General features: G+C 40.4%; 1 protein-coding gene across 2 annotated transcripts; it reads left to right on the top strand.

The window, feature by feature from the left end:
* crip2 (cysteine-rich protein 2) lies at positions 1-25753 on the top strand. Of its 2 annotated transcripts, none has more exons than XM_038728764.1 (8): positions 1-168; positions 15355-15449; positions 20601-20658; positions 21486-21617; positions 22452-22523; positions 22668-22762; positions 23890-23947; positions 24212-25753. In XM_038728764.1, the coding sequence occupies exons 1-8, from the start codon at positions 126-128 to the stop codon at positions 24277-24279; spliced, it is 621 nt and encodes a 206-aa protein (XP_038584692.1). In that variant the 5' UTR covers positions 1-125; the 3' UTR covers positions 24280-25753. The 2 variants fall into 2 exon arrangements, with proteins under 2 accessions (XP_038584692.1, XP_038584693.1); XM_038728765.1 differs by having other exon boundaries at positions 3-168; positions 22455-22523.
* Positions 25754-27145: the final 1392 nt, after the last annotated feature.

The following is a 27145-nucleotide window of genomic DNA, read 5'->3' as shown; positions in this document are numbered from 1 at the left end:
GCTTCTGTGTGCGGAGCGGGACACTTGCTGTGGAGAGAAGAGCAAGAGGACGAAGAGAAAGTGGACTTCAGACTTCGAACAAACAAAACAGATCACTTTCACTCGACCCCACAACAACCCGCAACATGTCTTCAAAATGCCCCAAGTGTGACAAGACGGTGTACTTCGGTAAGCCCGTTTTATTTGATCCCACCTTTTTAAAAATTACTTAATAGGTCATGATGGTGCTCTCGCTCGGTAGCCAAAACTACAGCGCTGACAGGGGATCGATATTTTTGGGACATCTTGTTCCACAGTTTTGTTATGCTATAGTTCCTTAATTTACAAATGCCATTAAATCAGATGCAAAACAGTGAATGCCCATTCATTAAAAAAAATTATACGTGTCACAACTAGAATTAATCTATGTTGAGCTAACGTTACAGAACTGACCTTTCTAAAATGCCTACTTTTCAAATGAAGTTCTGAATGTAAACATACGATGTGGCTACTTATCTGGGTTTAGAGCTATATCTCAACATACAGTAAGGTATTAAAAGTATTTTTGTGGTGTATGTTTGACAGGGGACTAATATTTGTTCCACGAAGCTCAACATTGCTTTAGGCTTTTAGTTCAGTGGTGGGAAAAATGTAAACCCTTACTACTCTTCCCAAAGGAATTTCTCACTTAAATTAAGTTCATAGCTATCCTTAGATTAGGCATTTTTAAGGGAAAGAGTTGGTGCCAATGTAAATGATTCACAGACAACTGGGAAAACAAAAAGCTGGTGCAATGTAAACAAAAGCACCAAAGTACAAATATTTTAACAAATTTATACTTTTATATACAATGCTTTTAACTTACAAGAGAGAGAAAAAATTCCCCGTCTGCGCTATATCTCCACAAATATGAATAAGTGATTTGTCTTATTTTGACTCTGATCTGTGCCATTTTTAATTTGTTGTGTTTGGTAAACATCCAAGCGTGGCAGTTGGCTTTGCAGCATTGCTGATGGAAGCCCATGCCAAGAGTGCAGAAATGCCATATGCTGAGATATCCCACTCATGAAAGCCTGCAAACATGCATCTTTTGCATCCTTGTAAACAAAGATGGGGGTGACACAAAACACCCACTTGGACGAAGGGCTTTGAGCCACATCATCTTATATTTACTATAACAGATGTTTACAGGGAAAGAAATGCACACAGGCAAGACCAAAGCAGAGGATTAAAGGAGCTCAGGTCGTGAAGATAAACACAAATTTACATCGCTGCTTTGAATCTGGAGGCTGCACATAATATGCACCCTGCTCAGTTTATTTTCAGGGAACATGCTGCTGTCCTGTTGAACCCTGAGTAATGCTGTGTTTATCTTTGGCCGCATGCTGGGCACAAAAAAATTGTTCTTCAGTGCTGATCTTTTTTTGCACTTCGCAGCACACATCAGAGCTGCCACAGGGGTCAGAATCAATTATGTGAGTGGATGGAAGTCCTCTTACGTAACAGGAGTGGCAGCAAACATTTCAGCTGCTGCTCATGCTCAGCTACGGTTCCAGAGAATCTCTGGCATGGCATAATATGTGCACAAAAATATGTATTTTCCTCAAATACAAAAGATTTAATGCACGTCTGAGCACTCATTTGTGTCGTAGCCTTAATTCGCTGCAGTGAGTGAGTCACAGCTTCTCTGTGAGATATGTTATTTTTTATGTAACATACTGAGATCCATCCTGACTTGAGTTATTTTTGGTTGGGGTGTGTCTTAATGGGCAGTGAGCGCCCCGGGCTGAGTCAACTGTAAGGATGGTGAGGATGATGAACGGCTACTAGGAACCTGGGTGGAATCGGCAGCACACGTCAAACAAGGGAGGATGGAGAAAGTGAGGAGGAGGGGAGGGGTGTTGATAACAAAATTAAAGTTTCAGTCATTGCAAAGGAGGCTATTAAACCTATGACAAGGCATGGGAAAAGTCAGGGTAGGGAAAAAGGTTTGGCCTGTGCTGCTGCCCACAGCCTGAGGAATTAACATTATGTCAGTGATGGATTTCAGATACTGTAGAATGAGCTCAGCAGCAGCTCCACCTACATATATCCTCCTCTCAGGAAATTAACTCTCCAGAGACGCAAGAAATCCTTCAGGTCGGCTGAAGAGTTCAAGGAAACATGCATGAATGAGGGTGTAAAGCGGGGAAAAAATCCACTGCTTCTGATCTACACCAGGACACTTGTTATTGATAGAGAAAATTGTCTATTTCCCGTTCCTTTTTTTGTGGTGGTGGTTTGTGGTGTTCTATATAGAGCAATGATTGGCCCACCCTGCAGTTACCCACCTGGCTCTCCAGCTGGTGTCGCCCAATATTGGATTTAGCAGGCAAAGGCTTTTAACCCTTGACTCTCATCCTCTTTACTTCTGTAAAAGAAACGTCATTTCACATGTTTGCGGTGAGCCACAGTCTGGGATTTAAATTATTTTCACGGAAATGTTTTTTATTATTTTCCATTCGTTACTTTAATGGACAGCTGTTTCACAGCGGCGATGGTTCAATTTCACCGCCGCTAACTGCAGATTTTGACTGTTGCTGCCGTTCTCTTCACTTGTGAAGTTTCAACAAGGCCAAATGCAGGAAACTGCAGCTTGTTGCTGGTGTTAAAAGAATGTGAACGTCTTACTTTGTAATTGCAGGGTTGGTTGATTTCAAATTCTCTGCGTCCACATTGTGGCCTCACATCTGTTAGTTCCTGTGGTACAGAGATGCTTAGAATACGCCAGGGAGTATTGGCTGACACGTGACCGGTCCCAGTGGAAATACACTGTTAGCGTGTGATAGAGCCCATTCAGGACACAACACAGCATGGCTCGCTAAGTCTCCCGGCTCCAGACCCAAATTCCACTCTTGTACACAACAGATTGGAGCAATGCATCTTTGTGCAGATAAGTGAATAAACAAGAACTTAATGGGAACTAATGGTGCTCGGCTGTGAGTTTCTCTTTCTCTCTCTTTCATTCACCAACTCCTCTAACTCTGGCTCTTTTTCCTGTTCTTCAATCACTTGCCCTTGCCTCAGGCCGTGAATTCCTCTTCCCCTGATTTTTTTTTTTTTTTTTTTTTTTTAACCATGAGGGCTGGGGGAAATGGGGTTGAGATGTCTCGCCTTTATTTAAACGGAGACTCTCAAAGTGCCTCATGCATTATAATGAGAAACGACATCTCTATTCACACAAAGCTCTTTCTGTCTCTGCGCACGTTTTCCTTCCAACGAGGCAGCATACCTCTGTCCTCTCAGCCTAACGATACATTTCCCACACACCTCCTTTTTATCCAGCTTTTTACCCCAAACATCCACACAATACCCTTACCCCCCCCCCCCCCCCCCCTTTTCTGTCAACGCTAGAGTACCCTGTTTTCCACTTGGCTGCCCAGCGGGTTGTGTGAATGCGCCTTGTCAGTTATGTAACATCATTTCTTGAGTTGTTGCCTCCCGCTCATTGCCATTGCATAACCTGCCAGCTTCTGTGCCGCAGTCAAAAGAGGTCCTTTTTCTTTGCCTTTTTGAGGAGCAAATATGATCCCCTAATGGAGATGGCATTAAGCTTGGTGCTGAAACAGTGACCTGTTGCATAACTGCAGAGGAATAGAGGAACATTGTCTATAGTTCCTCCAAATGACTCAGAGTTTAAAGGTATAATCCTAAAATTCACATCTTATATTTGATATTATTTATGGCAGGCATTTTTCCGCAGTAAACAGTCAATGTATTTGCATTCTGTTTTGCTGGTATAGTCTATGCGCACAGACCCTACGCGTACCCCCTCTGTTGGCGATTTTTTCACGGACCCTAGCGGACCCGCGCGTACTCGCGGAGGCGGAAAGTATAATCCTTGCCTCAGCCTGTCCTCATACCATCACCTTCTAGTGGCCGTATGATGGTACCACAGGAGTAAGTAGCAAATAAATAGTATAAATATCATATAAATAGCAACAAAGTCTGAGTCCAAGACTTTCAGTGCAAGAGAACGCCGTTTGAGTCCCATGTGAAAAAAAGTTAAGGGTTCGGGTTAGGATTACTGACATCACTCATGTGATTAACATGAGTTCTGTCACATGTGAAGTAATGTGATATACATCACGTGACTTGCGTAATGGACCCAAACCATGATGTTTTCCTAACTAAATAGATAGTTTTGTTGCCTAAACCTAACCAAACTGCGACTGTTTCATAATGTTAACTACGTGTTTAATGTCATATGACTTGCGTTACGTGACTTACATAGTAACGTATGAGAAACGCTCATGTGTGTCGTTTTGGGAGGCATAGATAAACAACCTATTTTCTCCTTTTTAGGTTAGAGTATTTTTTGACATTTATAGGTGCACAGCTTTTGCCCTTAAAAGGTTTTTACTGGAAGCATATTGGACACAACACAACAAATGCAATAACGGATTACAAATCATTTAAAAAAAAAAAAAAAAATCAAGACAACTGAATTCATAAAAGCATAGACTAGCGCGTTCACACCAAAGCGCAAGAGCCAACAGTATGTGAGGTAGAGCGTAGACAGAGGAGCAGCTTATAGTCCTTATGCAGCTAGCTAGGATTCTAAGTATTAATTTTCTAGCCTGTTTTTTTGCCGGATAATTCTGGCTATTCAGATCTCGCATGTTAAGTCAATGTGTTTCACGTCCACTGTCTTTTTCTTCAGTGGGAAAGGGTACAATCGGCATTCATTCCCTGGTCAAATGACTCTGCAGCTGTGCTTGGGGCTGCAGGGCTCCGGATGAACTTTTTCCACTAGTACCACTGGTTCTCCTGACTGAAAGCTTTAGGAGCAACTGCACAGAATTTATTTAGGAGCACTATTTAAATCGACATGCAACTTGCTGGGGCCCTAAGCAACATTCTGCAAAGGGGCACTCGTACCTGACCCATGAGCCATGTATACCATTTGCCTTTAAAAAACAGTCACACCTACAACTGTACCTTCTGTTAAACTGCTCCATCTGTCGGTCTAAGAATATGTAGACCTATAGAGAACAGAATGAGGCATAAACGGGATTTAAAAGAGTCAATCGCCTATTTTTACCAGACTTACCCACGTTTAAAAACCCTGCACATACGTGCTAATTTTGGTATAAAATAGTATAATGTTTCAGCCTGGATACAAATTGTGACAAAGATGCTTCAATGCAAGGTGAAAATATTTAACTTGAACATGAAATTTGTACTTGACCTCTGGCTTCGTGACTCCGTACAGAGACGTACAGTACATACAGAGACGTGAGGAAAAAGGAGAAAGATTAGCTGTCATATTTAACACATTTGCTGCGTACATTGCTAGCTTGCTTACAGTTATCCAATCGGCACATTGTGGCAAAAGTGATTACACTTCTTAACCTAACACTTTTAGAGGAAAGTACTCCACTTGACCATGTGCTTGTGTAGACACGATAGATATTATTACGCCTCTTTACAAGACTCAGATGATTTCACTCAAAGTAGTCTAAGTACGTCCACATTTTATGCCTCTGTCATATGATGTCTAACCCGTCAAGGGCTGATTATCCAATTACCAAAGCCTAGATCTGAAGGTGCCTTTCTACTGATACAGTCCTGCTTCCTTGTTTGAAGACACGGCCCACTACTCTGTAAGTTAGTCATGCAGACTAGATCTTTTTGAAGTCCCTGTAGCTGGGACACAGTGTCCTGACCGGTTAGGGATGAGGTGCATTGTGTCCCAGGAGGTTCAGGGAGGGTGAGCAAGTCACCGAGGCACGGACTGTGGAGCAGCGCTTTGCCTGCGGTTCCTCTGACCAGCGCAGACAGGATGTGAGTTAACTGCAGCCCATTTACGTCAGCCAGCAGAATTCACGAGGTGGGGGGGTGGGCCGGGAAGCCCGGGGAGGAAACCTCGCCTTGGCTGAGGCGACAGACGACCTCCAGAGCTAAGTTTTGCCATGGGGTTGCATCAGCCGCAGGGAGAGTCGGATCCAAATATGTGTTTCCTAGTGGCTCTTTAGCATCGCTCCCTACCCGGGCACAGTCAGTGACCGCACCACAGAGAGCTGCACGCATACACTGACCCTGAACGAATCAATTCTAATGTTTAACACACCATTGCTGGGTCAGATCAGTGAGGGACGATCTTTTAAACCATTTCTTTGCCATTTTTAGAAAAAACATTTTTTAAAAGTAGAGATGGATTATTATTCATGTGTAATTGTGTTGAATGTTACAGTTTACACAATGAATGTCGCCTAGTGCTGATATTATCTGACAAAAATACCAATACTATACGATAGTTTCTTGCTTTCCCAGTGTGAACATTTGCCCCTTTTTTCTGTTTTAAATCATTGTAAGTACTGTGTCTTGGCCGGACAAAAGAAGACATCTGAGTAAGTCCCTTAGATTCTGGGAAATCATAATGTACATTTTATAGACAAAACAATTACGTGATGAATCGATTAAATAATTGGTAGATGAATCAATATTAACAAGAAGTAGTTGCAACCCTCAAGAAATTTATCAAATTAAATAAAATGGCATCTTTATTGTAGTTGGTTTTCTCTAATGTGAGAATTTCCTGTTCATACATTTCCTGTATCATCATAAATAAAATCTTACTGGATTTTTCTAACTCTAACAATAACTAGTGAGAGGACACTGGATTCTCTGGGAACTTGCCTTCAGTATTTGTACTTATTTTATGACATTTTATAGACTAAACAGTTAATTAAGCCAAGAAATAATCAATGAAAACAAACAATTGTTTATAGTTTTGTTTCTATGTTAGCCTTACAATTTGACATATTTGCCTGTAGACATCTAAAGTCATTGATGATGCCTCTTAAACTTGAAACTAGTTTAGATGTTAAGATCACAATAGCTAGCAAAGTAATTTAGATTATTATGTCAAACTGTTACTCAGACATTGTAGTAAAGGTCATGACCGTGTGAATTGAGTATTTTGAAATTGAGCACACATTGTCCACATACTCAGTGAAAGAGTAGAGTATGTGAGGAATGAGTTTGTTTAATGCACAACCTGAAAACTCCTCCAAAGCCCCTTCCCTTGGTGAGGTTGAATGCCCCTGTGTGCCTCGAATGAATGGTGATTGTCTCTAAGTAAAAAGGTCCTTGAGGGTGTTTGTACTCCAGAGAACAAAATAGTTGGAGGATGCAGAGAAGGAAACACAGGCTGAGTTGTTTTTTCCTTTCTTACAACTCTCTCTAGAGATATAACCCGGGGTTTTTCCCTTACCAAATGTACCTCCCATGCTTGGGTCCTGCTTTGGCTTTTGGGCCTCCAGTCAGTCAGTCAGTCAGGTGTATGGTGTTTATTAGAACGTGCAGTTATGAGATATCACACTGCTGTGACAGAAAAACACCCGCGTGGACTCAGCTGTCACTGAGGGAAGGGAATGAGAAAGAGGATGGAGGGAGAGGTGTGTGTGTGTGTGTGTGTGTGTGTGTGTGTGTGTGTGTGTGTTGTTTGTTTATGAGTTTTGGATGGGTTTATTCTAGGAAGAGCTGAACAGATGGGTCCACATTACCAGAGGGTGCACCAGAACAGAATCAAGTCAACTGTGATTTAGAGATATTTACAATAATATTGGTTACATCATGAACATTACGAAGAGACTTGTTCATAAGCTCGTGATTTAACCTCAGCCTCATCTGTGACAAACTGAGAATATAGTTTTTTTTATACAGCAGTGAGGTCTTTAATATTAAGCATTTACCCTCGTGCATCACTAAAGTGTGTTACATCTATGTACACTTCTTCTTCAAGTGCTTAAACAACCAGAAACTGCAGCTTTTACAGTTGTTGCTAATTTTATCTCCTTCTGCAACATGCCAAGCAGCGGACTTGGCATCGTCCTTTTTGTCAACCGCATTAGATTTCCCCCTGATGCATCCTGATTGAATTATTGAGTGATAAAAGAGCACCCATATGACATTTCAGAGCCGAACTCCATGGTGGACATTCCTCCCCCCGTTGCATGCTGGGAGTTCAGCTGTATAAATGTTGTCTTGTACTGTTTGTCTGTTGCAACTTTTTAGGCTTTAAGTAAGACTGAAGAATGTTCTGCCGACCCCGGGGGTTGAATCTCAGTCCATCGTCAGCTCTAGTGTTTGGGCACTGTTGACAATCAAACAACCGTAATTAAGTCATTTGGAGAAATGGGCCGTTAATGCTTTCCTTCTGAAGACCCCCTTGTTAAAGTTCTGTTGCTTAATGTTCTGTCTAATTACAGTATGTTTGTAGACCATTTGTTCCCATGCTGCTCTTCTTACTGGCTGTCGCTACACAGAGCATAATTGGTTTCACTCTTAATATGAAATAAAGTGTAACTTAATCATGTAACAGGACAAACAAATTAAATTGAGTTATAGCCTGCTTGAAGTTTTCTGATGTATCTCTATCTTTGCAAGCAGAACAGCTACTATTACATGCTGGAATATCACGAGTCACTAATTTTCAAATATGCTGAATCTATTTGATTGTTTTTACCATTTGCATTAGATGTCTTATGACTCCAATTTACCAAGAATAAAGTTAGGCCCAGTTTAGTCTTTCTCTTCAGCAAATATCAAGACTGCCCCTATCTAATGCTTTTGTGTTGGCTCCTAATACTTCTTTGAGTTATGGGTTTTTATTAGGGCTTAACAATTTTGGGAAAAAATATATTGGCGATTTTTCTGCGAAATATTGCAATTACGATTCGATTTGCGATTTTTAAAAAAAGTTTAGCTAAAGTTCAATAAACACTGTGTAATAGATAAAACATGTCATGGAGCATTACAACATGAGACACGATTGGCACAAATTTCAAAATAAAACACCCTGTGCAGACTCCTGGACAACAATAAACACAGTTAAAACAGACAAAACTGGCTCACAGACAGCTGTTATCAGTAGTAGAAGCACACAAAATTACAAATTAACAGTAGTGTGAGTTGATGCCGGGCAGAGGACAGAAAAAATGCCTGTGTCGGTTTGCCTGGCGCCATTATCCCACACGTTTTCCTCTAGTTTTGTTTGTTTTTGTAAAATTTATACACCCTGTACCCGCTCTGATTGGTGAGTAGGACCGTAACGGGAGACTCAGCACTGATTGGCTCGCAAGTCTGTCACACAAGGATGACAACGGATTCAATTTGTAACTGCATGACTATAGAAAACGGGTCACATGATCTGTATAATTAACCTACATTTTTACCTACATTTAGCCCTAGCTACTATCATGGATAATTTATCATTAGAACATCAGAAAAAGCCTAATTTTCAAAATAAAATACAAACATAAAAGGACAAACTGTGTTTTCACATTAGTTATGGTCTTTTACAGATGTTCAATTGATGTCTGTAATGCATTAAGTGTGAATATGTGTGACCTTATTAAATCAGAAAGCCAATTGAAAGGCTTTTTCCATTTAGTGAGGTAAATCATCACTTACTCATGCCTTGAGTTTTGAATGGCAAAAAGTAGAGTGTTTGGATGAGATGTTGCCGCTTAATTTCATGCCAGCGGAAAGTCAGTGGAAGCGCTAACACTGTTGTAATGCTGTTTCTTGTTGGGCGTCAGGTACATGTTTTTTTGCACTTGAGCTTGTTTGGTCATTTCCTGGCTCCAAATCAACTGTGTGTGTGAGGTGGGTGGAGTGCCACAGCTGAAGTCATTTTCATGCACATCAGGTGGTGTAGTGCAGTTTCGGCACCCATCTCTACGTGAAAATGTGCTCATGTTTCTACGCATCTGATCACAAAATCTAATGGCGTTTTTTTGCGGCTGAAGTTGACTGACGTGCAAACACACAGAGCTCTTCAGAATCACAAAAACTCTTTCAAGTATGTTGAGCTTTGCCTCTTCTAATTTGATTTAATGTTCACTAACGTCAGTGAAAACAAGCGTTTGTACACATTGAGGCAAAATCAGTGAGATGAGGAGTCTGCAGCAAGCTGTCTCAGTGATTTAAACCATATTGACTGCAATCAGAGAAGCCAACCGTAGACGGAAGAGCTTAGACCAGGAATTTACAAATGAAGTTAAGCAGCTTACAGTGGTGCAGGTATCGTACGGTTATGGTGGTAACCTCTGACCAGCACTCCGATTCAGTTTTCCTCATCCTTTCGCCTGAAGCTCAGTGTTCCTGCATTACCACCATCTGTCTGTCAGTGCTTAATGTAAATAATGAACGGTTATTTTTATTTTACTTTTTTTAGAGACACAACGGGATTTTAGTAATGACATCAATGTGAATTGTCAACACAGGCCGAAATAATTTAGAATGAATGGGGGGGGAAAAAATAATTAAATTGCAGTAAAAAAACATTATGTTTGGAAAACCTCCCAACCACCACAAATGAAAGCAACACATGTAATAATAGCTTTATAATAATAATACATTTTATATGTAACACACTTTATATTTAAACAAATCCCAAATTGCTACAGATAAAAACAGGAAAGTGTAAAAAATAAAACACACAGTGCACAAAAATAAAAACAATAGGACAAAGAAAAGGAGTCGACCAAAAACTTTCCTAAAAAGGTGGGTTTTAAGGCGTCACCATGGATGCACTTGTGGGTGAGGAGGGTGGCCTTGTGCTCATTCCTGAGTGAGACAGGAAGCCAGTGCAGTGATTTGAGGATGGGAGTCATGTGGTCGTGTTTGCGCACCCTCAGCAGGATCCTAGCAGCGCTGTTTTGAATGTACTGCAGCTTCTGGAGGCTTTTGCCAGGGATCCTGGTGAGGAGCGCATTGCAGTAGTCCAGCTTTGATATACATGTTCCCAAAATCTGTACTATTTAAATCTATTCAAAAATTTTAATGTGTGTGTGTGTGTGTGTGTGTGTGTGTGTGTGTGTGTGTGTGTGTGTGTGTGTGTGTGTGTATTTTTATATATATAAAATCTAGAATAAAACAGGCACTTCAGCCTATCACAGTCATCTGTTGTGGTTGCTGCTTGTTCAGGCCTTCACGCCTTTAGCCAAATTTGGACATATTTGGCTCCATTGACTGCCAAGATGAAGTCCACCCAATTTGCAAGCTTCATAGCTTTGACACATACTGACATTTCACCTGCTTTCATCTCTTACACTTTGATAGACAGTCCAACTACTTGCAGTGCTAAAACACACAGACTGACAAATCGACTGCCTGCAGTGCTCGAACTTTAAACAAAATGTTCAAAGCGATTGTAGACACTTCAACAGACACTTTGAACCATTTCAGTGCTTCAGCTTCAACTAACACTTCAATTATTAACAGTGGACACAATTCAGCTGCCTCCGCCGCATCAACTTCAACTCAAATTTCAATTGTTTCATAATTTACAGTACAACTGACATTTCAACTGCTCTCATCTCTCACACCTCAAGTGACAGTTCACCTGCTTTTATTGTTAACACTCATCCTACTGACATTTCAGCTGCTTTTAATTGGTGCTCTTAAACTTCCCACTCTTGCTCTTCACATGTCTATTCAACTACTTCCAGTGTTTACATACAAACTGACAATTCAGCTTCCTACAGTTCTTGAGGTTGAAGCTAAATTGTCAAATGATATAAACAATTACAATTAAACTGACTTCAACTGCCTTTGACATTGAACATTTCCAACGTACATTTAGCTATTAACACTGTAAACCGTTCAGCTGACGCTTCAACTTAAAATTCAATTGTCAATTCTTTAGCACCTTGATATTTTGGTATGTTATATTAATAGTGTGCATTGCTATTACAGTGGGAAGCCACTCAGCTTCTGATGTATCTCTTCTCGTAATAAGTGTAGTTTGTATGTTACATCACACTCTCATTAAATATATGGCCTTTGCTGTTTGTGCCCCTGCTATTTTATCCTGAAGGTTAATGTTCTGTAGTATAATGTTTTGAAAACGTTAGAGGAGGAGAATTACTGAAATTATTTAATTCGTGGTATCTCTTTTACATACAGTGGAAGAGGCAAATTGCAGGCTGTTTTGAGAGAATTGGCTAAAAGGATTTGGCACATCCTCACCGATGTTGACAAAGTAAATGTGACTATTCGGAGAGACTTTCCTGTGAACAGGAGCTTGTTTGTTTACACAAGTGGGTGCATTTACCCTCAAGTTGTTGCCATAATGAGGTAGTGGAAGACTTGGTGGCATTTCAGTCTCCTCATTTGTACCTACGCATTTATTATTTTGGAAGATAAAGAACACACATTGATGCAGTCATTTTTATTCTTCAGTTTTTTTGTTTTATTTAGTTTTTTTTTCTTTGCATGCATGTAAAATGTCAGCCAACATGCATATTTTATGACTTTATTTCCGTGGTTGGGGCTATACTACATGAAGGGTAATAAGGATAGAGGCTCGCATAGAGCTGGAGGTATAAACATCTGGGCCAGAAGCAGGTCCCCTCCACCTCCCCCACAACACATAATACAGACAGACAGGCTCACCCCTCTCTTATAATAACAACTGCCCTTTAAAACAGGGGGCTGTTAAACAGTGGACTTTGTTACTACACACAGACAGAGTCACATACAGTGGGGAATGAGGACATACATGCAAGGCTCTGACATCTGTTTCCATTCATACGCTGACTTTTCAGATCTGTCTGGAGATATGTGTGTTTACAAGCCAGTCAAAGACATGAACACACACACCGAATTCGCAACACTGGGCACATACTGGCAGTATTTTTCATACTGTAGAGGAAGGAGGTATATTATCCTCAGATTTAGGAGGAAATAAATCACTCACACCCAGAACAGACACGTTAAAGCTCTTCTGCTTCCATTTATACTCCAAACAAACATTTCTGAAGTTCTTTAAAGGTCTGTGATAAATTAATACTTTAATAGAAATTAGAAAAGGCACAATTTACTCAAGAAGCGTGCTCATTTACGCTGAATATTGCATGCGCACACACTGTTAACGGGTCTAAATGTCTTAATGTGAATTCTTCTCTTGGTTAAATATTTCATGAGAATTGTAGTTGAGGTTGAAGCGTCTGTTGAAGTGTAGGAGCTGAAAACAGATGAACTATAAGTTCAGAGTATGCATGTAAGAGATGGTGATAGTAGATGTCCCACCTGTGAAAGCAGCTGAACTGTCGAGTAAGCAATAAAAGCTGTAAAACTGTCAGTTGAACTGTAAACAAAAAGAAAGAAAAGGAAATTTCAGTTGAATTTGAAGCATCAGGTGAACTGTTGTGAATCAGGTGAATGTTTTTAGAAGTGTTAGAGTTGAAAGTAGTTGAAGTTAATTTAATTGTAATTGCTTATAGTGATTAAAAATGTTGCTTATTTAGTCAGTTTGTATCTAAACACTGAAAGTAGTTGAACTGTTAAGCCTAGTTCACACTACACAATTTTTAGCCTGATTTGCCGCTCTGCAAGCTCAGTGACCATCAGGCTGTAATCAAAGGTAAATCAGCGGTTGATCGGCGGTCGCCAGTCTTTAAGTGTGTGAAATACACAAGGATGCATCAAAACGGCTCCTCGACACATTTCTGATATATCTATTATAAAGATGGCAATTATAAAAACAAAGAATATGGATGAAAGAATGGATTAGCACACACAGGTAGCAGGGATTGTCTGTGCTACAGAGAGAACTGGAGGTGAGTAAAAAGTGTTTTGCAGTGCTCGCCGACCGGCAAATCGGGCTTAAAATCATGTAGTGTGAACTAGGCTTAAGCAGTGTCAGACAGACAGAAGCAACTGATCTCAGTCATATGTTTCCTTTTAACTCTAGTCGCGTCTGGAGGTTTTACAGCCATCCTCTGATTTAAGAGCAGATTGATTTAAAGAGGGATTTATTACAGCCTTTTTACTCCGAATAACTATCTTTAAACGTGATTTAACATTTCCGTCAGTTTATGTCCAAGTCAGCATTCCTCTGCTCTCAAGTGTTGATGGGAGGACTCCTTCCTCCCTCACCCCGCACCCCATCCCCAGCTTTTCTGCAGGGACTTGTTGTTGGCCATTTGTCTCAGTGTTGTAATTGACAGGGAGAAGTGACAGTAAACAGAAACCTCTGCAGGGAGTAGTCTGATCTCCTAAAGCAGTCCCAAGAAGAATTTTCCACATGGCACCCAAATCAAATCTTACTTTATTATCAAAAGAAGGAACTTGATTAAGTCAAAGGTGAAGATAATACAAAAAGATTACAACAATTGAGAAAAATAATACACACAATCCATAAAAAAAAAGTCCTGAGACTTTTGGATATGTTAGGTACTGCTCATGCAAGACTGGTTGTCTGTAATGCTTGTTTTTTTTCTCAAGACGGGTGATTTCGAATCTAAAAGTGTACATTCGTTTTGAAAAGACTGTTATTGTTATTGTTAAAAAAATTAATGCAAGAAGCAATCAATGTGCGTTATCCTTTTCATGATGTCCATATTTAGTTATAGTTTGACCTCTGTTTTTCTTTTTGTTATTTTTTTTTAAATAGTTCATTGCATTCCATGTTGTTCAGAAACTGACTCTCACATCTCTGTTTGATTTAATTTGCTTCCTAACATTAACTGACTCAGGAATTTGACAGTTCTTTTACAGGTTATTGTACACATGGGAGAAGCAGCTAGAGAGAGGATGTCCAGGAGGAAGTAATCGTCTGTATGTCCACATACATGCTATATGTGTGTGCATATGGTTGTGTGTGTGTGTTTTTGACTGAGGGTATGTAGGAAACAGACTCCAGTATCCGGCTATTTGCGCCCTGCCTTGATAAGAGAAGGTGTTTCCTCTGCTGCCTGCATGACTCCTTAGGGCCCATTGTGTGGAAGCAGCAGATATTTATTATTGGAAAGGGTATAATTAGGGTCCCTTGCTTGTCTGGAGAGGCAGTCGGTCTGGGAGACTGAGGGGAAAAAAAGGGACAGAATGATGATGAAGGGCTGTCTGCAGCAGGATGGGTGTACTGTAAAGTGGGGGATGGGGTGTATTTGGAGCGATAGCACAAAGGATCTGGGTTAGATCTGACCACCCCCTGCTGCTCCAGCTGGACTGGGACTCACGCCACTGTCTCTCTATCCCGCAATGACATCATCACAGCATCCTGTGTGGTACACTGGCATTCCCAGTATCCCCCACACCCCCTCATCAAACAATCACTCAGTTGGCACGATGACAGGGTTTCCCCCCTGGGCACAGCAGCCCAGAGATACAGTACAGTCATTATTCTGGAGAGTGAAGCAATCAGGAACGTCATTCCTCTCTGTGACGAGTGATTGAAGGGCACATTATAACGCATACCAAGCCCGACACAATTGATTGGAGAAAATAAAGGCTGTTGTTCACAGTAATGTATATAAATGCAGCTTTATGTGAATGTTTGCACTCAGCCCCATCCCTCTGTCTTTTGTCTTTCATGTGCAGCTGAAAAGGTGTCATCTCTGGGGAAGGACTGGCACAAGTTGTGTCTCAAGTGTGACCGCTGCAACAAGCTCCTGAACGCTGGAGGCCACGCTGAGGTCAGTAACACACCACTAGTAACAGTACAATGCTGATAAAGTGTTCAGTTTTTATGTGCTTGCACTTTACCTAAGTAATTAAATTTTATGCCTTTGTACTTCTACCCCACTAATGTACATTTATTCTCATTCTGTTCTAATAATAATACATTTTACTCATGTTAAACTACCAAAAAGTGTATGATAAAAATAACAGTAAAGCACTTCAGCAGGTGCCCAAACACAAAACCTCTGGTTGACTGTCAGTTTACCAATTAATAATGTAAATAAATTGTGAAATTTTAAAGAAAGAATCACAAGATATGAGTTTTAACTCCATAATGGACAGTGATATGGACTCTTGATAGCCTGTATAGCAGCGTGCATGGAGCAGGGCACTGACATTGCCTGGGGTAGAAGTTCACTTCCCACTGAGCCCATTCATGCTAACATTACATGCACTCTGAGTCCGTGTCCACCAAATGGCTTATGTTATGGTCCTCTAAATGGACTTTATGTTAATGCAAGTTCTGTTCTAGGTAGTGTTGTTTTCTTTATGAAATATCAGCACAGTGTTTTTACAGTTCACTGACTGTTCATCGACTAACAAGAGGAAGTCAGTGCTTGGTCAAGTGTTGACTTATTGACAGATTTCCTTCACAGTGGATGAAAAATGCTAACCATTTAGCATGTTTATTCCTTAAGGAAAAAATGTTTAACATTAGCTTGTTTTAGTGTTTTAAAACTATGAAAAATTATAGTTTTATTAAAAATATCTTGACATATGTGTAGTGCGCCAAGGCACTTAGGCTAAATATTTGTTTTTTGATACCTGGTGATGAAGGAACTACATGCAGGGCTGGTTTGTGAACTACTCTAGCTCGCAACCTAACGGCTAACACACTAGCCATCCAGGAAGATGGTAGTAGATGGAAAGTCAGTCAGAATTAGTCACAAGCACCTTTTTTAATTTTCTTTGTACTGTGTCTGTTCTCCTAACTTACATAATTTAATTTAATAAACATGTATTTATAAAAGGGGGGGAGCTGACAAGCTTGCCAACCGTAAGTTAGCAAGGTCATTAGCTCTGTGTACCATTGAATCCTGTCTCATAACTGTCTTTTGCGGAACAGTCTTTTGCGGAACAAAAGAAGAATGTAAAAATGAATGGTGCAACTCCGCTATTAAGCAATGATGGCGTCCTCCATGTTGGACTCTGGCTCTTCTTGTTATTGGTCAACGGCGGCAATTAATGAATCAAACTTCACTGCTCTCTATTTTAAAAGCTGATGTGACCATTCTTTTAAACTGGCAGATGGTGTTTTCAGGTGCTTCTAATTGGGTATAGATATTATGTAGAACTGGTGTATTTTATACAGGAAACTGCTGAGGATATGCCTTTTTTCCTGCTTTGTGTTTCTGGTTGCATCTGTCAATATGAGTTGTCCTTGTGGGAATTGTAACCCCCTCATTCACAGGATGAGTTGCTTTGAGATCCTTTTTCCCCTGTGCGTTACATAATCACACTGCAGTATCACGTCTCAGCATAGATTCCCCCGACTGCTGCTCACTATCTGGCACCTTCGTCCTGGGGATTTTCTTATCATGCCCTTTTTCGTTTGCCTTTCATGACCCAGCCAACGATTCAATTCTCACCCTCTCGCTCTCTCTACACGTGGGTGAATATCACACACACACACACACACACACACACACACGCACACACACACATCTCTGAGGATGTGATCTCAGCGTCTTTGTACACAAAAAATAATTTCCTGCAGACCTAAAAGGATGCTGCTCTGCTGTTTAATCTCTGCATGATTACAGTAACATAGTCACACAATGTCACTGAGGCCCACGCTCTTTCGGCCCACCATCCTCTTCTCCCCCTCCATCCTCTCTCCTCATGGACTGCATCCAAATCCCGCCACAGGCTGCAGCGCCATGTCATGAGCCGGACTTTAGTAGGCGAAAACTCAATACTGGATCATCGTCATGGAAACAGAGTGAGGCTGGGAGACATTAAATATATAAAAAAAAGCATGTAAAGGGACTGTGGTTTTGTTAGGGAGGATGTTTGATGTCATCTCAGGCCTGGTATGCAAAAGGTACTGACCCTCAAGAGCAATACTGACTGCTTCTTTAAAAGGAGATGGGGGCAAGATAGAGCTCACTGTGGCCTGTCGTCTGAGGGCCAAAGGAGGGCTGCAGCTTCCTGAGGATAGCGGCAGAGAGCCAGGCTTGAAAAGATACAAGTGACAAGTTCTTCAATGTTGACCCTAAAAGGTCAGGGTTGTTTTAACCTTTAGCACCTGATTAGAACAGTCTGTGTCAAAAACCTCATAACTCAGAACATGCAGAAATTGCTCTGAACCATAGACTGTATAAAAGAAGTGGACGTAGCCACTGTGATGTCACCTGTTGGTTTATGGACTACCGTTTTGAAGCCTCAATTTTGGCAGTTTGGTTGTTGTTGGTTTTTTGGTGACCATATTTGGACAGAAGGGTAGGGTATGGGAGAAGTGAGGGGTGACGTAGCCATGAATTTGATTCCCTCCAAAGTCGGTTTACTAGTGAATTTACATTTCGTCCATGATTCTAGGTTGTCAACTAGCGCCAACTAGCTAGCTTAGATTTACTGTAACTGATATTAATTGGGAAGCTAATTTTGGTTAGCAAATACACACGCTTAAAACAAAATGTAATACTGGAAAAAATGAACAGCCGACTCCTTAGAGTGTCTTTCAGTAGAACTGAATGCTGAACAAGACATTTTTAGGTGACCAAAATGTACAATTAACCTTCATGAACTGAAAACAGATCGACAGCACTCAAAAACAAGGCTAGTTAAATGTACACATGTATACAGGTTATACACCTGTATAAGGGTGGTGATGGCGCAATGAATAATACACATGCCTTTGGTGTGAGAGACCCAGGCTCAATTCCCCTCTGTAACACATCCACCAATGTGTCCCCGAGCAAGACAGTTGCTCCAGGGGCGTGCGACCTCTGACATAAATAGTAGTTGTAAGTCGCTTTGGATAAAAGCGTCAGCTATATGAATAAATGTAATGTAATGTACACAGTGCAGTTGATACGATGCACCTCTATACTTACTGATCGGTCGCAGCGTTAGCGACTTGGCAATCTAAAGCATAACCTAGCGTATCATCTTTTTTACTCTAAATGGGACCGCTCAGAAAAAAAGGCAATAACTGCACTGGGCAAGGACTTTACTACAATTCCATGACAACTAGACAATCATTATCTGCTCATGAAGTAAATGTGATACGGCTGAAAGCTTGAGGTGAGATGTTTAGTGTCTCCAAGGTCAAGAATGAGCTTTGAAGCTCAATTTATAAATCCACTGTGAAATTATTTAAAAAGGTACTTCTGATCATGATCATTATATTTAGACTATTTCTTAGTAGTAATCCAATTGAAACAACATATTTCAGTACATAACGGTGAAAACAGGAACTGCTAATAGCTAATGCAGAATGACTTAACATGGTGTAGACTTGTAAAGAAGTAAATAATTAGGTGGAAAAGGTTTTACCTACAACCACAGTAACTCACTGTCTCCACAACGACATCACAGCTTCTGTTTTTATAAGTCAAGGCTTAAAGGGAACTAAAACACTAAAAAAACACACAAAAAATCTCTAAAAAACTCTAAATGGAAAAACTACATCTACTGATATTGATGTTTTGAAAACCTTCACATACAACAATTCAAACAATGTGACATTAGGAATACATTTTGTTGCTATTGTTGATATGATAAGAGTGTAACATTGTCAGACTTATGATGAACAGTTTTTAAAGAAAGGGATCAAAGAACATTATTTTACATTATCAAAATATGATGCCTACATTAACTGCACCGACAACAGTTGTGTTTGAGATCCAGATGTGTTATGCTAGTAGTGGCTAAGGAAGCCTCGACTCACTGGCCACAGCAGAGATGAGGTTCGGTGAGCTCACTTCTTTCGAACTCCTCACCCTCAGACTTTTAAGATGATCAAATGTGTAGTCTTCCACCCCGTCCCACGCTGACTCAAGTGACATCAGGTGAGGGGAATTATCAGATTTCACACAGCTTTGATGTAATGTGGAAGGGTGGGAGGAGGAGGAGGAGGAGGAGGAGGAGGAAGGGAGCAGGTCAAGAAAGAAAAGATGGAGAAGACAGATTTCAGTGTCACGATGTGGGAAGGGAACTTTCTGGGAAGAGAGTGGGCTGTACAGTGAAGGATAATCCATTTTTAGGGTTCCTCTGCTGTTCCTCTTGACATTTCACAGCCAGAGCCACAGCGATACTGTACATCAGACTGTTACCAGACCGCTCAGTTCACTTGACAATGAAGCCCTGTGTGTGTCTTGTCCTGAGAAAGTCATCAGTGCTCAGTCACTGCTTGGCATCAGCCTCCAGACCTTCACGGATCTCATAAATGTCAAACAGGAAGTGTGAAAGGAGTGCGTGACTACTTAAACAGTATCTGATCCTGTTAATGCATTATTAAAGGTGAGAGAACAATCCTGTTTTCTGCCACACCGTCTTTAAAGGAAAATGAGCTCATGTGGCCAAGGCAGAAAGGATTGTGGGTTGTATGCCTCGTTTTCCCTTACCACCCAGGGCCTGGCATCTTGCCCGTGGCATTGGCTTGGTTCTTCTCTTCTATGGGCATTGGGCTCTGGACCAGTGGCCACCCTGGCCCTCAGCCCTGATCCCCTACCCAAGCTGATCACATGCTCCTTCAATGACCGCCACTTTCCCAGCATGCATCAGCAACAGGCCATCTATGTCTTAGACTGGCTTCTCTGCCTCATGAAGAGGCAGACCTTCATGGTTGTACAGACACGTAGGTTGCACTCAAGTGTGGCACTGAATTCATCAACAGAGTTGTTATGTGTTGAGATGGAAAGAAAAGCCTCGTCTCCGTTTTTGGACACAGTCCCTCCATCTCCTTATCCACCCATGGGAAAAAAAAAAATCAAAACCAAAATATATTATGTCAGAAAAATGCGTGAAAAATATGACTTCTCATCACGTGGTTGCATTTTCCCATTTGCGTCATCAGTTTTTTTTTTTTAAAGCCTTACATTCCTGTTGAGTCAGTTTGTTTTATTTGTATGTGATGGTGTTTTTTCTGTCTCTCCCCGCAGCACGATGGAAGGCCCTACTGCCACAAACCATGCTATGCTGCCCTCTTTGGGCCAAAAGGTAAAGTACATGTTTTTTTTGTTCAACATGCAGTATGTTGGTACCTGTAAATTAAACTTTGTCCACACTCTCTTACTGCATCTTTACTGGATTTGTTGTATACTTGTTTGTAGTGTGTGACAATACTTAGTTTGTTCATGTTCTTTTTATTTATTGTTGTAATGTTTTTATGTTGCCCTCTTGGCCAAATCTCTTTTACCTGGCTTAATAAAGGAAATAAAAACAAGTTGGAGTTTTTAGTGTGGAGGTCTATAAATTACTAGTTGGCCGTTAATCGGAAGGTCGGCGGTTCAATACCGGCTCCCGGTTGCATGTCGAAGTGTCCTTGGACAAGATACTGAACCCCGAATTGCCCCTGGCGGCTGTTCCGCCAGTGTATGACTGTGCATGAATGTTAGTTTCTGTTTGAGCACTTAGGCTCAGTGAATGAATGTGAGTGAATGGTGAATGCAGATGCAGTGTAAAAGCACTTTGAGAGGTCGAAAAGACTAGAAAGGCGCTATACAGAGCATAAATTTAGTTCTAGTTTTTCAAAAAAATTAATTTATTTATGTGTCTGTATGTTAATTACCCAGTTTGTATTTATTTATTAATTTAATTATGTTTAAGAAAATATTTATGATTCATTTAAGCTTTTATTAGTAATTAAAATATCTATTTCTGTATTAATTTACTTCAGAATTTTTTGAAGTATTTTATATTTTACTAAATAAATTGTCAATCATCAGCAGAGTCAGTTATATTTTTGTTCACATCTCAGTGCCACATGTCATATGAACCAACCGTTGACAGTGTTTTTTTCACCTCCTCCCCTTTGACCTTTTCAGGAGTGAACATTGGAGGAGCCGGCTCTTATGTGTACGATACTCCAGCCAACAACAACCCGTCTCCAACTAGTGTGGATTCATCTTCCAAAACTGAGGAGAAGCGAGTATTCGCACCCAAGGCAGCATCAAAAGGTAAATGAGAAATGTGAGCGTGTATTCACACTGTATGTACTTTAAATTGTGGATCTATCTGCAAACATTGACTTTATTTTGATGTTTTAAAGAAGCTGTTGGTCTGCTGACTCAATGATAAGAATATCGATACAGTCTTTGGGGACTTGTGGAGGATTTTCTCAGACGTGTTCGATAGGGCGTGTCTTCTGGGAAATCCCTGTCAGCAGGAACAAAGTCACTTTATCTGGTGTTTTTTGTCCATTTATCTCTGCTGTGCAGTTTCCAGTTAGTGGCCGTTCTCCACCCACTTGGTTGGAAGAAAACTCAGCAATGATTTCAGGATCTTGCTGCCATTACGCATTTAAATCCTTTTAAATGTGTGTGGGCTAAAATTTGTAACAGAGGATTGAATGCTTTTATTTGTTTTTGGTGAATACGTGCGTGTGTGGAAATATGTGTACAGGTTGTTTTTATGACAGAATAAAACCAAACCAGTCTTTGCCTTTTGCTGCCCCCTGCAGTTCCCAGCACGGCACTACATGGAAGCTACATGTAACAGCAATGGGCCCCCATGATTGGCTGTTGTCAGAGGGAGTGAATGAAGTGTTTTAACTTGGCAACCAGAATATTTAAATTGGCAAAATATGCCTCTTTACTCAGCAATTCCCTCCTGTAACTTATAAAAGCTGTTTAGTACTTGGTTCAATATTATTTTTATACCCATACATTATTAGTACACTGGATTTCACACTTCAGTGGAAAGATTAGCAGTCATTTATTGAACTGTTTCCCTTGCAGCACATTTTGCCTTTCCAGTATTGTAATGTGTGTAATGACTCTGTAATGTGTCAGCAGCTGGCAGCATCACCACTTTTTCTGGAGAGGCCAACCTGTGTCCCAGATGCAGCAAGAAGGTGTATTTTGGTAAGTAGTTCCACACTTCCAGGAAACAAGGTGAGGCAAAAGGTGTGAACCTGCAAAGTGGTTGCCATGGTGTCTCACAAGTGTGTGTGTGTGTGTGTGTGTGTGTGTGTGTGTGTGTGTGTGTGTGTGTGTGTGTCACAATAGCTGAGAAGGTGACATCACTGGGCAAGGACTGGCATCGACCCTGCCTCCGCTGTGAGAGGTGCAGCAAGACTCTGGCTCCTGGGAGCCACGCAGAGGTGAGGGGGAGGAAAAATATGTTGGAAATACTGAAAAGAAGAATAGACAAAACTCTGAAGGGAAAAAAAAAAGATCTGTAGAAATAAATCAAACATCAAACTCAGAACAGAAATCCAAATGTTCTGCCATAAAGTCTACTTTTATGATGCCTGGAATGTTCAGTTTTTGTTTAAAATGTCATAGAGCTTTTAATTAAACTATATATTTTAGCACTGAGGTCATAGATGGTGGTGGTGCTGTACTGGACTGCATAATATTCAGAGGTGTTTCTAGTATTCTGCCCCTGTCATGTATACAAATATAGAGGACAAAAATTTTTAAACACCTCTTAATGTAATGTAATCCAGCACCACTTTTAACTACAGTATATACAGTATGTGTTATAATATATGATATAATAAACATATAATTGAGTTTACCCTGTTCCCAACAAACTGAACATTACAGGGCTTTTGTATGAGACAACATTATATTGTACTGGTGTACCTAATAAAAGGGCCACGGAGCGCTTAATGCTCGATTTAAAAACAAATGAGAAAGTGCTTCTTCTGACAGCGATGTGACACAAAACAAGTGATGCTGATGCACAGGGGAAATGAGGGAAATTAATTCCAAAAAAGCAAATCTGTTTCATCAAGGTACAGAAGTTTAAAAGTCTTTATGGCTGCGTGATTAACAACAAGACCAACGCGGAAGGACAAGTACAAGCTTCATGACACACATGAGAATTTTTTCAGTTCCCTCATGGCACTTGAGTGAATGAACAATATGTCACATGTAATAGTAAATAAAGCATGTATACAAGTAAATTCTCTTGAAACACATATCACCAAGACCAGCAGGTGAAAACATTAGTTGGGGTGGAGAAATCAACACCTAAATGTTTTAAAAAAGGTCATAAATCTTTATCATCATTGAGATCCAGATATACTAAAGTTTCCATTTTTGTAATAGTCTTTTCAACCTGTCACCTCTCCTTACAGAGTGAGGGGGTGACTTCAGGAACCATCATGTAGCCACTATAATAAACCCTTTTCCACTTTTGTACCTTGACTTCTTTGGAGACAGAAAAAGAATGCTTTTATTGTGTTAATGTTGTTTATTTAATTTATTTTTTATATTCCAGCATGATGGCCAGCCCTACTGCCACAAACCGTGCTATGCTGTTCTCTTCGGGCCCAAAGGTAACCGCTAGGGGGTGCTGTCAACCCACCGATTATCAGATAGACTTGAAACAGAATGTCGTATGTCTGAGCACTTGCTGCACACGTTGCGCACAAATAAGTCTTACTCAATAGTCATTTCATCATAACACCATTGTCTACAACATGGCAGATTCTTGAGGCTGTATAGGAAATGTTTTGCAACCTCTCCTGCTCATTCTCTACCTTCTCTTGCCCTCTCCATTAACCCCTGACAACCCTCTGCTGTCCCTGTGGTTTTTCCAGGCGTGAACACTGGCGGTGTGGGCAGCTACATCTATGACAAGGAGCCCAGTGCAGTGGCTGAGCCTTGAACCTTTGTCCCCTCAGCCTCATCCCTCTTCTCTACACAACACTGACCGTCAACCACAGTATTATTTGTAGCCTTTTTCTCCTCCCCACCTGTGCGTTCATACCTGAGACAACCAGCCTTCTGCTCCAGATCCTTTTCTCCTTCATTCTGACCCACTCCTGGCAGATTTAGCACCATGAGGAATGATTTCAAATTGCCTAGACATGTGTTATATGTATTTGCTCCAGGAGAGCCCTCGGCACAACCACATCCAGCATTCCCACATGATGTCTGTAGGTTATTACACACTATTCAAATCGTTACAGCTATTTTGTTTACACAATTATAAATGTAAGTGGATACATTAAATGTCAACACAGAAAGAATATGAAGGTGTTCTATTTCAATTTTGTACCCTGACAATGGTGTGATTGAGGAAGAGATGACATATGTTTTAAAAAAAAATATATATATATATATATATTGGATGGAAAGTGATTCTCAGGTGTGGAAAGGTGCTTTGTGGGTGGAGGTGCAGAGCGTTGACTGTGACGTGTTGACAGCCGGAGGAATTTTGCTTCGGAGGCTGCTGCACGCACAGGTGGTGTTCAGGATCGCGGTGCCAATAAATCTGTATGTTATAAATGCCATATTTACAGTTTGACTTCCTGACAACATTCCTTATATGGAAAAAAAAAAAAGTCTGTTTTTTAAGAAAAATCCCAACATATTGTAAATGGTTGGAAAGTGGATCTCTCAGGCGACTGTTACATGATTTTAAGAATCTTTGAGGCTGTATTGAGTCAACATGAGTTTATTTTACTTTTGAGCATACGTTAACCTGTTTCATGTAACACAGACATCTTTTCCCAATTGTTATACTTTAATTTTTTTTAGTGAGGCAGAATGTGGGTGAGGTTATGGGAAGGGAGGGTTATGATTTGCCAGGGGAGAAACATGTATTTATTATTTTAATTCATGGCCTTTACATTTCATTAGACATTGTACTGCTGCCCTTTATGGGACTGACTATGAAGGAGGTAAAACAAGGCAATGTAAGCTGTATAAATCTCTACGATCAAGATTTCTATTGTTGTTTTCAGCTAAATAGCCCTGCTGTTAGTTTCCAAGAGATGATGCGCTATTCAAAGTATTGTAATTTTTGCCATTAGCAGAAACAGTAGCTTAGCTTGTAGAAACAAAGACGAGACACTGCAGACAAGTCATTCTGTAAGAATGTGCATCCTAGTATTACTGTACGACTGTTACTGTGTTTGTTTTATTACCTGTTGTACATTGTAGGGCTTTATAGACACGGCAGGGCTTACTGTATGTAGAACTGAAGCACAGCTCTTCAGCCCTGCTGCATTTGTCTTTTTAATCCCTTGAATAAATATTTCAGAAACTGTCCATCTGTGTTATTACAATTATTGTTTGACAGATTTTAAATTTGTTCATGAATTTCAATAAAACAAACACTACATGTGGTGAAAGTTTGTGATTTTGTCATCAGTTATTTGTTTAGATTTGACTGGATGGAAAATAAAAATTCTAAAGAAGCATTAACGGAATAATACTGTGAACTGAATACTATAAACTACTTCAGATTATAGTCTTGTGATTGAGAGACCGTCAGCAAAAGCACTCTCTCTGTACAAAATAATACAGGGAGTAGTTTTGTGGTTGATCTAGTCAACTGTACACAGCAATGAATGTGAAATGTCATTACAAAAGCAGAGCAGGCGCACTTGGCAAGCTTTCCCTGAATGAATCACTTGGCTCATTCATCTCAGGTCAGTCTTCACTGTCCTAACTGTAATGCAGCATGTTTTATGAGGCAGAAAAGCACTGTTATATAATCTGAACTGCATGTGGGAAAGCTTTAAAGTTATATGAGGTGTTCTTTACTATTGTAGTCAGGTGTAAACTGCTTTTTCATAGCTGAATGTAATGTATTTATTATTGTTGACATATCAAACTACATGTGATGGCATTGATTGGTTGGACAAAATAATGGGACTTACCCTACAATATAATGTAAAACCACCACATTAGTTAATGCATTCAGAAACCTAAAGGTAGAATTAATTGTGTGAATGCAACGACTGGAGAATGTCAGCTCCGCTTAGTTAGTACACTGAGGCAACACTCAGCTCACTGTGTGTCACTTCACAACACATATCCAAACATAATGATTGACAGCAGGAAGAATGGCTTCGCCCCACTGCATGGTTTCAGTCTTACATCACTTTTTTAAAATGTGTTAAGTTTCGGTGTGATACCAGTTTGGTAGCATTGCTCGTGCGTACATAGACTCCAAGGTTGCACACCATGTCATCATTTTAGTCATAAAATCAAAATATGAACCACCATCTTTCCCACATTGGGTCACTTTTAATTTCTCTTTGAAAAACATCTTTTTAAGGTTGAACTGGACCACACCCAGGAAACTGTATAGTTGCCTGGATACCAAACAGATGTCAGTATACATGGCCGCCTACATGTGAACTCTTTGTTTTCACATCAGTCACAACAGACCCACACACACACACCTTGGACTGGCTTTGTGATGGAGACTGCCAAATGAAACCATCTGTTGCAGGCAAAATTAGACACACTGGACTTAGAGAGAATACAGTTGTCACCACCTGCAGGATGTATTGGTCAGTCAACAACTTCCACTTAGTTTTCAGCTTCCATACTGAATGTGGAAAGATTGTAGCCGACATTGTATGTCAGTTCTGTAATTTATGTTGTTTGTTTGTCAGTTTTGGATGTTTTGCATTCTTTATAAATAGCTTGGACTACCATTAAGATATCTGCCTCATCCCTTCTCCTAGCTAGCCTTTAGCTTCTGTAACACAGGTGGTTTTCTCATACATTTGTCA

This window comes from Micropterus salmoides, unplaced genomic scaffold (genome assembly GCF_014851395.1).
Source record: "Micropterus salmoides isolate LMB-PRFRI ecotype aquatic unplaced genomic scaffold, ASM1485139v1 Ms_hic_scaffold_19, whole genome shotgun sequence".
Lineage (NCBI taxonomy): Eukaryota > Metazoa > Chordata > Actinopteri > Centrarchiformes > Centrarchidae > Micropterus > Micropterus salmoides.
Note: the sequence above shows the minus strand (reverse complement) of the source record. Positions and strands in the feature narration are given on the sequence as shown.